Source organism: Numenius arquata, chromosome 2 (genome assembly GCF_964106895.1).
Source record: "Numenius arquata chromosome 2, bNumArq3.hap1.1, whole genome shotgun sequence".
In the NCBI taxonomy this organism is placed as follows: Eukaryota; Metazoa; Chordata; class Aves; order Charadriiformes; family Scolopacidae; genus Numenius; species Numenius arquata.
In genome coordinates this window covers 108755361-108765673 of record NC_133577.1, presented here as the reverse complement: position 1 = coordinate 108765673, position 10313 = coordinate 108755361, and the positions used below count along the sequence as shown (strand labels likewise).

Sequence of the window (10313 nt, the reverse complement as noted above, 5' to 3'; positions counted from 1 at the left end):
CCATTTAACCACCACCAGCAGAAAGCAGCGGGTTTTCTTCACCATACTTTTTATCCCTCTGCAAGTGGTATCACTCTGTAGGTGATAGAGAAGAACAGAGGTGGCGTAAGGCCGGCACAGCGGATCTGCACCGACATGGCTGCTGGCGGGCCTCACCGCCCCACCGCGGGGCACAGGACCGAGCCGACGGGTCGCGGCCGAAGAAACACTTCACTCCCCGCTCTTTTCCCTCTGCTGCCACCGTCCCCTCCGCCAGCCCTGCCCGCTCCCGCCCCTCTCCACGCCCGCCCGCGCTGAGGGCGGTGCCTTCCCGCCTCCCCACACCGCATGCTCGCTCCGCCCCCTGGCGGGCCAACGGGCAGGGTGGCTGCCGCCGCCGCCGGTGCGCATGCGCGGCCCGCCCGGGCATGCTCGGTGCGGGCGGAAGTGGGGTTGGCGGCGCTGGGAGACAGGTACCGGCGGGTTGCCCTCCGCTACACTGGCCGTGCGGCTGCTGTGCAGCAGCAAAGGCGTGGCGGGGTGCCTTGCCACTTCCGCAGGGCTGAGGGGAGCGGGCGGGAGGGTCGGCTGTGGGAGAGGGGTCTGTTGTAGGCCAGAGACCCCGCCGCCGCGATCTAGCTGCTGGGCCGCCGACCCGGCGGGGCAGAGCCCATGCCGTTGCCTTGTGCCGCCCTGGCGCTTTGCTAGGCTTTGCTTTCCGCTGTGAGACCTGCAGTTACTGTCCCTCCCTGAGGTACCCTGCACAGGGTCTCTGCTATGTCCCCGCTTTGACGAACACAGTGCTTGACGGATTAGAAATTCTTTCCCCTTCTTTCTTTCCCCTTCTTTCTTTCCCCTTCTTTCTTTCCCCTTCTTTCTTTCCCCTTCTTTCTTTCCCCTTCTTTCTTTCCCCTTCTTTCTTTCCCCTTCTTTCTTTCCCCTTCTTTCTTTCCCCTTCTTTCTTTCCCCTTCTTTCTTTCTTTCCCCTTCTTTCTTTCTTTCCCCTTCTTTCTTTCTTCCCCCTTCTTTCTTTCTTCCCCCTTCTTTCTTTCTTTCCCCTTCTTTTCTTTGTAGACACTGTACTGAAAACAAATTTTTGCTCTGTGCTGATACACCTAAGCTCTTGGTTTTAAAGAATTTGGGATTGCTGGATTGACTCTGTGAAGTGATTACCAGTCGCATCCTGAAAGGATCTATTTTCTAGCCCTGTCTTCCTGAGGTCTGTTCGGCAATGGGCGGCCTCTTTGCTAGAGCTAGAATACTGTTGAGATAAATGGCAGTGTAAGAATCCGTTTTCCTCAGGTAACATTTGATTGTGACCTTTTCTGCACAATATCAGATTAGTAAATTTTAATCTGAAATTAATAAAGGGTATTTTGTTTGGGGTTGTTTTTTTTTTTTTTGAGTATTCTAGTTGCATTCTCCTGAAAGTAAGTAGCAGACATGTTATTAAGAGTAGGAATGGCCTAAGACTTATTTCCAGAAGATAAGTGCCTGATGATCTGTAGCAGCAGCAAGATGAAGCCTTGCAACTAAGAAAATAAGATGTGTCACACTGCTGACTTGCTTTTTCCTTCTGTTTTAGTTAGCTGACATGTTTTTTTCTCCTGATAATTGTCAAGGAAATCACAAGTTACAAGATCAGATTGTTACGGAAATTCCAAACTACAGACTCTGTCCTTCGTGAATGGTCCTCTTGATTTCATTAACACTGCTGTTTAACAAAAGTTTTTCTTGAGACTGTTTGCAGGTTGAGTTTATGCTAGTTCTGCACAGTCTGTTTTGTTCAATGGTGTAAATGTTCATTTTAAAGAGAAAATTTCACAGAAACTATATAGTGTATGTCTGTGTCTACATATATGCACATATATAAAATGAGGCATTACCTATTTAATAATCACCTTAACTTTTGCACAGTTAGCCCAAATGTTGCACCGACTAGTATTTATGTTTACAGGGGCATCAGAAATCTACCATTTTGACTGACCACATCAATAAGACGCTGGTGCTCTTGACTCTTTCTTCACTCTTCATGAAAACTTTGGTGTGGTTTCCTCCAGAGGTCCACACAATCATGTGTTTTATTCTCCGATTTGGAGAATGAGTATACATGTCTCTCTGCAAGTAGCATCTGCTTAGATAAGGAATCTCCTCATGCTTCTGACTGCTATGAATTCCTTTTCCCCAAATGACTTTAATTCCCTTTATGTGAATTTCATGTATCCCTAAAGTATTTCTTGGTTGTAGAGAAGGGAGTAATCTTTCCAGTTTACCTCTCACATCTTGTGCTTTCTTTCCTTTTCTGCTCCAAAGCTAGTTTGTCGTTAGTTATTGAAGAAAAGTTGTGTTTTAGAGTAGGCTACAGAGGGATAGTCCACTTGTTGTAGTGACAGCTAGAATCAGGACCCAGTAGTGTGTATCTATGGTTTGAGCAAAAGATCAGATGTTGGGTGGATCTGAGTAATCCAGGCTAAGAGGTGTTGATTACCTGCTATCCTGCGCACTGGATTGATGTGCTATGATGATAAACTGTAACAGCAGAACAAATCCAACTTAGAATTCCTCCTCCATGAAGTTAATTCTGGAGTCAATATTAATATGTTTATTTTTCAGTCTTTTTTTTTTTTTTTTAGGATTAAGGGCTTGCAGTTTTTACAATGGAGTTGTCTATGATATTTCATCTATATTCTAAATGTTTGGCAATATGAACTAAAAGTGGTGAAGCTTGTCTTACATCTTATAATTAAGGGTGCTATTAGGGGCTCAGTTTGATTATATTTTTTTATTTTTTTTATCTTCTTTTAAGCATGTCTTGAATTTTTACTGAAGGAAATAGCAGAATTGTAATAGTTTAGAGAACTAGACATGGAAGACAAATACGATGGGCTTATTCATCAAATAAAGACAATGGGGAAAAGTCTTGCTCTGTTATCTCTGTCCTCTTCCAGAAAATGCTTGTTTCTCTTGTTCTGGGAGGAAAAAAGCCTGAGGGCTTAACTCTGACTATCATTACTCTATTTTCCTTGTATTACTTGTTCCTCGTGTCCTCAAATATATAAGGTCTATGAGACATCATTCCATTACTGGTGAAATGAGTTTTCTTCTGATTTTTTGTCATCTGTGAAAGTTCAGTTGATCTTCACTGAATCCTAGAGATTTTTCTTGTTCAAAAGAACTCAGCAACTTGTATGTTCAGAATATGCACGGAGTTATTCCTGCTTCTGTCAGGAGGTCGACTTGATCCGTCTGTCATGGCTAATAAGATGTTTTACACTGCTAGAATGTTCCCTGGTGCTTTAGATTACTATAAGGCATGTTGGTACCTTTAGTTTGACATTGGCAGTGTATGACAACATTTTTGTATACTAAGCTTGGTACCTACAGCTTTTTGTACTGAAATCTTTTGGAAACTTTGTACTGCTTTTCTACATTAATTCATAGAAAATTTGGCTATTTCATGTTGTTTAGAGAAGCACAGAGGAAGGGGAGAAACAATGATGAATTGTCTTCATGATAAGAACAAATTTGCCTTTCCTATGTGGCTTATTTTTCTTTTATTCCTGTCTTTCAGTCATGTTGCGCTAGTGTTCATGTCAACAGTTCTGTATTTTTTGTGGCTGTGTGGTGTTAACTTCACTTGCAACTGCAGCTTGTGGTTTCTTAATGTTTTTCAGTGTGCACTGAAAGGAGATATAACTAATCTGAGAGTTTAAATTCTGGTGCTTTTCCAAACATAATTTAAGATTTATTTCTTTTAATTATAATGAAACTTAAAAAAGCCTAGAGAAAGAATGTGTAATGCTTTCACAAAAAGACTTAAATGGTCAGGTTCTTCCTACCGCACGATTTTGCAGTGCAAAGCTCAAAAATTACAGTCTTTAAACCTATGGTAGAGTCACTGTCTGATTCTGTAAGTGCATAAGCTTTTTGGGTGTATACTTTGTCTTGAACACTGAAGTTACCAGGCTATCAGAGCTTGTATCTGGGGTGTGCTGCACGTAAAAGGGAATGCTGATTATTTTGCTTTCTGTGTTAACTGATGAAAAGACTGTGAGCCTGAAAGCTTTGCTTGTTTCTTCAGCATGCACTCCATACCATACCTAGCTGCCTAATTCTCAAGCTCTCTCAAGGTTCTAGTGAGAAGGATGGGGTGAAGTCCCTCAGATATATTATAGGAATTTTTCTCCCGCTTCTGGACTTAAAGATAGAGGCATTCTGTGACTGCAGTATTTTGATGGAATAATGTCCTCACTGCAGAAGAAAGAAAATATTCTAAAATTACTGCTGATTTCTGTTGAACAATTACCCTTGCTCAAAGCCATTTCGACCAGGCAATTGTTTTCTGGTGCACTGTGAGTTATGGTAGGTTTTATGCTTTTGAAATACATATTAATGTTCCATATACAATTAAGACAGAACTAGTGTGTTGAAGTAGATGATTCCACTGTCAGAAATTTAAGGTCTAGAAAATTAGTAGGTAGAAAATCAAGGATAAGGCAGAGCAGCACATAAAAGTTCAGCCTGTAGCCATCCTCAGTGTTATATTTCACTTGCTTAAGCAAGTGATATATATCGCTTTTTCAGGGTGTTATTTCTGGGTTCTCATACAGTGTACATCCTGTCATGTAATTCTTTGCTTGTTAAAATTACTAAGTTTTTTTGGTCGTGCTCTCTCCATGTTTCTGTCAGTTTCAGTGACTGGAAGGCAAAACATGTTTGTAGTTCACTGTCTCCTTACTTCTACTGTGTGTGTGTTGCACGTCCCTCCTGTTCCAGGACTGGCTTACGATGCTGTCTGCTTTTCTTGCAGATTTTTTTTTTTTTTAACCACCCATCTTTATGAATAGCTCTGTTTGTGCCACTTACAGACTTCTTGAGCAGCAGACTCAAGTTGGAATGATTCTTGTCAATGTTAGGCAGTCAGCCTTTTGAGAACAACAAAGATGCTTGACAGACTTATTTTCACTTAGTTGCTGTTCAGGAGAGCTGTGAGCTCCAAGGGTGGCACTAAAGATACCTTCATGTAGATTTGGGAAACCAGTGCTGGATCAGTTTGTTTTTGAAAATTTACTTGTATAGCTCTTAGAGCTGGATACTCACGTCTTTGGTTTTTTTATTGCAGAGAACAAGAATCTGGGAGCTTTAGTGGTTAGCAGTTAAAATACACGACCTTTGTTTTATATGTACAGAAGTTTAAGATCTGAAAAAAAAAAAAAAAAACAACAACTTGTTTTCTACTTGAATGTTATTTACATAAATGTCCAAGATTGTAGGAATATGCAATAAGTAAATAATATGGGCAGGTCCCACTGTATCAGCTTACATATGGCTCCCTTTTAGAAATGTTCCTTGTAACCTTGAAGGCACATGTAGAATATTTGTCTCATTGAAATAAATAGCAAAAGCTCTTTTTAAATGAAAGCAAGGGAGTTGCAGAATTTGAGGATAATTATGAGAGAGAGATGAGTTTTTAAACCTCAGTTCGTTTCTTTGTTTTGTTTTAACAATGGTGTTTGAATTGTAACAAACTGCATCTTGTTGTTAGACATCTTTGTGGGGGAAAAAAATCCCACAGAAAAGTCTAATTAATTGCTCAAGTGCCGTAACAGAGAGAAATATATAAAAAGAAAAAGAAAAAGTGTTAATCCATTATGTTGTATATCTCCCTAGCTCATTATGTTGCTGCTGGATGAAGATCAATATTGCTGATTAACTTTGAAGTTGACTGTTTCTAGGTGGAATAGATCGGCTTCTCAGCCTGCTAGAATATAGTGTGAAGTAGATACTTTCAACTGAAAAGCTCTTTAAGACTTCTAGTTGCTCTTTTCAGTAGAGGCTTGAAATCCTAGTAAGCTAATGACAATGCTGTCCTGGTTCATGTTGAAAATGTACAGATAAAGGCATAATTTTTAGCATCAGTTAGTGATATTTTATAGAAATTCTAATTCCTAATACTTCATTAAAGGAGTCAACAGAAATAGAACAGCATCTGCATTTCTGCACCAGGCTTTTTCCTCTCCTTCAGCTCAAGTAGAAATTGAAACCTGTCTGTTGTTTTACCTCCCAGCTGGGCCTGGGGTGGGTTGTCCTTGGCTTGCCCCTGGGTGCCCACCAAGCTGCTCTGTCACTTCACCTCCTTGACAGGTCAGGGAGGAAAAATACAACTGAAAGCTCGTGGGTCAAGATAGGGAGATCACTCATCGATCACCATCCCAGGCAAAAGAGACTCAAGCTTGGGGAAATGAATTTAATTTATTGCTGATCAAATCAGAGTAGGATAATGAGAAATAAGAACAAATCTAAAACCACCTTTCTCCTACCCCTCCCTTCTTCCTGGGCTCAGCTTCGCTCCTGACTTCTCTAGCTCCTCCCCTGAGTAGCACAAGGGGGACATAGAATGGGGGTTGTGGTCAGTTCATAACGCTTCATCTCTGCCACTCCTTCTTCCTCATGCTCTTCCCGTGCTCCAGCGTGGTGTGCCACCCACGAGAGACAGTCCTTCATGAACTTCTCCAGCGTGGATTCTTCCCATGGGCTGCAGTTCCTCACAAACTGCTCCAGTACACATCCTTTCCATGGGGTTTCACTGAATCCTATTGGATACCTTTTAGAGATATATATTGGGTCTGTCTGGGATGGAGTGAACTGTTTTCGTAGCAGCACGCATGGTGTTGATAAAACACCAGTATTTCAGCTGGAGGGTGGTGCCTATGTGCTGGCCAGGGTCAAGTCAGCACAGTAGCACAGACAGTGAGAAGGTAGAATTCTTGTCCAGTGCTTCCTAGAGCTCATTGGTGAGGTTACAGCAGGACAGAAAAATGTCTTATGCATGTTGACTCTTGATTAATGTGCTGTTTCTCCCCCCCATCCCCCCCCTCAAAAAAAAAAAAAAAGCGCCAGCATTGAAACCTAAATTGGTCAACACCATTACTGGTGAGTTTTGTGGATGTTATTATGTCATTCTAGCTCTTTGGCCATCAGGTGTTATGGAGAAGAAGGGTATCGAGATTCCAATTAGAGATTTGTGAACCCTTGTAAGGATTTAGTATCTGCTGTTTAATATCAGGTAACTGACATTTGATAATACTTCAGTTTTACCCCAGTAAAAGAGTGAGATTTTGTTACCATTTTACCCTGCTGTCCATGGCCAGGTAGTTGATCTTCATTGTTTGTGTCTTCTGGGTTTCTTTCAGAAAAGCAAAATTCTCTATGAGGCAAAAGACACGAAAGCTTAAGTAATTAGGGTTAAATTTGTCATTTGTTTGTTTGAGGTGTAAGCCAACCTGTTCTGCTTTCCAGTTGGGACAGGTTAACATTGTACGCAGATCGTTACTGAGGTGAAAGTTGGTAATTTGTAACTGTAACTAATTTGTGTCCAGTTACCTACCCCTATATAATTTCTGCTTGTATCTCAGGTAATAAACTTTTTGAGTTGTCTCTTCTTAGCAGTCAAGTTCTTAAATTTATTCATTGGTATTTGGTAAGCTATGTCAGTTGCGCAAACTGCATGGCGTTTTGAGTAACGGTGCCTCCCGGAGTCTCTGTGTCTTCTGAATCAGGCCTCCCTATTTCATGCACACTGGGGAGGAAGTTACAGAGAAGCAAGTTGCTTGTTGACTTAGGCTATAAAGTAGGGGAATATATATTGTAAGCAGGGAAGATGCTCGGCGGTGTGGCCTTGTTATTCTCCTGCTACTGAGTCTCCTGAGTTCTTGGGGCTGCTTAGTATTTTGGAGTAGATGAGGACTGGTTTTCAAAGTCTAAGCTACAATTTGAAATAAGACCTTCAAGTCAGGCACTAATATTTTTCTTATTTGAGATATGATATTTATCAGGCTTGCTAGCATGTATTTTGCTTTTAAGTGCATACTCGTTGCCTGGATATAATAGCTTAAGAAACCGGAGGTTGATTTGCCATTACTGCTTTTTTAACTCTTCAATGTTAAGCAAAAAAGCTGATATTGCTAGTGGAAGGTCTTCTAAGAATTGTAGGTTTAAAATTAATGTATATTATGGACAACTTTTCACTTGCTTCTATATATGACAAACTAGGAGCTGCAGTCTGGGACAAGCAACAAGAGAAAAGCATGTAAATTGGAAGCTGGGAGAAAAAATCCACTCATCCTGCTTATAGTCATTTTTACTGAGATACACTTGAACAAAAGTATTTTATTTTATAGAATTCTTATTAGTGAATGTGAATTCTTGGTATTATCTATTAGTCAAGAATAACAGTGCTGGGGAATTTCTGGGAAAATGGGGAAGGAGGAAGGGTGAAGTCATTCAGAACTGCAGAAATAGTCATGAGCAGTAAGTGAATCATAGAATCGGGTATCTTTGCATACTGGAGTGATAGTAAGGTGGAATTTTGATTTTCTGAAGAACCTGGCATTTTTTTAAAGAATGTCCATAATATTACGGAGTGTCTGCACCTGTATGCATTGAGTTACATTTATAACTTATGATCTAGTCGTCTTTCCATTTGGCAATGGCTTTCCAGTTGCATTTAATTGTAAGTGAATGTTTTGTAAGATTTCGGTCTGTCTAGTATTGAAAAAGCACTTTCTAACTGAAATGAAAACGTACTTTAACTTTTATTTAGTAGAATACCAAGTTTTTTTGTCCACCCTAAAGTATAGGAAACACTTTGTTGTTGTTGTTATTGTTCACTGCCGTATAAGCATTGCTAAAACTCTGTTTGAAATTAGGACTGTGGCTATAATACTGCCAGCTAGGTTTTCAGAAAATAGAAAGTATTTTTTCCTTAGTTTCTTAAAACTTAATGAAAACAGAAGATTGATAATTCTGTGACTTTTCTGTAGATACCCGCTTTAAATAAAAATTGTACAGCAAAAACCCAGAGATACCCCGAGAAGAGTGAAATGACCATGCAATGAGAAAATATAGGAGTAACTACTCATTGCTAGATCATTTTCTTACATTTCTCATATGTGTAACTTTACTGTAATAGACTAATCCTCCTCTCCTCAATTCTCATTATTATAAGTGATGTTACCAAGAATTTATTTCATTAACTTTTAGCACAGTGAGAACAAACCTTAGACAAGTCATACATTTCTTACCTTTTTTTGTGTTTAGCATTTGTAGATGCCCATTTTATTTTCTTTATTATTTTTTCTTTACTCGATACATCAATCAAAAATTTTTAATCTGTACATAAGCCTTTTTTGTTCATTATAAGTTAGAATGACTGACGTTGTAGTTTGATGCAGCCAAATTGTTTTAGAGGGAAACAGCTGAATATAGAGAGAGACTCTTTATCCGTGACCTGTCATTAAAAGTCTCGGGTTTTCAATGTGCATTTCTCTACAAAAAATATTGACATTGTTTGCATTACCCTTTGCATTCATATATAAAGTAATATTTTGTTGCCATTTGCAGTGTTTTGGAATGTTTGCAAAATATGGATTGCTGTCTATTGCCAAGGAAATGTTACTTTCTGTCTTCCTGCTATTCATGGTACTAAGAGATGAGGCCAGTCCCTCTGAAAATTTTTAGTCTTGCATTATTAAACTTTATTATTATGAAATAGATAAGTACTCCCATTCTGAGTAAATTGCAACTTCTGGTAACGCTTTATTTGAACAAGATGAGTAGCTTCAGGTGTGTATTTATCATTTTTGTTTAGATAAAGCAGCTATGCCTGTTCAATTGCTGAAGGTCATTAAAGGAAAATCAGAGATTCCACTACCAAGCCATTTGCAGAAGGAGGATTTGAAACACCTGCAAGAAGGCTTAGATCATACCAACAAATATTTTCAGGTAACTTACTAATAAAAGAATTTTGGCTTACTTTGAAATTGGTCCTGGTTAAGTGGTATTTTGTTTGTAAAAAAAAATAGTAATAAGCACCACCATCCTGCTAAATACCGGATTTCGGAGTAATGACTTCTAAAGCAGTTTTCCTTTCTTGTGCAAAGCAATGCAATGCAATATCCAGTTTTACAAAAAGAGGACTCTAGTAACTAGCTGCATCAAGATACAATTAAGTTTCTTATCATTACCAAGTGTGCATTTGTATTTTGCCGTAGTCCCAAATATATTTCAGATTGTAAGTACAGTCCTAGTGTACTAGTGAAATATAGAAATATTTTTTCATCCCTAAAGCAAGTATATTCTTTAAAATGCAGTATCAATTCTTGAGGGTTTTCTTTTTTAACCTGTTAAACTTTTTTGTGAATGGTTCTGAAAATCCTTTTAATCAGCCCTGACACTTAAGTGGCAGGAAATCAACATCGTCTCAGGCTTACCTTCAGTCTGTTACCAAAATAATAATAAAAAAAAAAACCACGGCAAGATAATTGTGTAGAAGA

At 39.4% G+C, this 10313-nt stretch overlaps 1 protein-coding gene across 2 annotated transcripts in view; it reads left to right on the top strand.

The window, feature by feature from the left end:
- The first annotated feature begins 424 nt into the window (after positions 1-424).
- The window catches only part of POT1 (protection of telomeres 1), a 72793-nt gene continuing 62904 nt past the window's right edge, over positions 425-10313 (top strand). Inside the window, exons 1-2 of one of the 2 annotated variants that reach the window (XM_074168456.1) lie at positions 425-452; positions 9629-9762. In XM_074168456.1, the coding sequence (XP_074024557.1) occupies positions 9640-9762 (123 nt within the window). In that variant the 5' untranslated portion in view covers positions 425-452; positions 9629-9639. Of the gene's footprint in view, positions 453-1987; positions 2092-9628; positions 9763-10313 lie in introns of those variants that run through there. The other variant, XM_074168458.1, reaches the window with a different exon arrangement.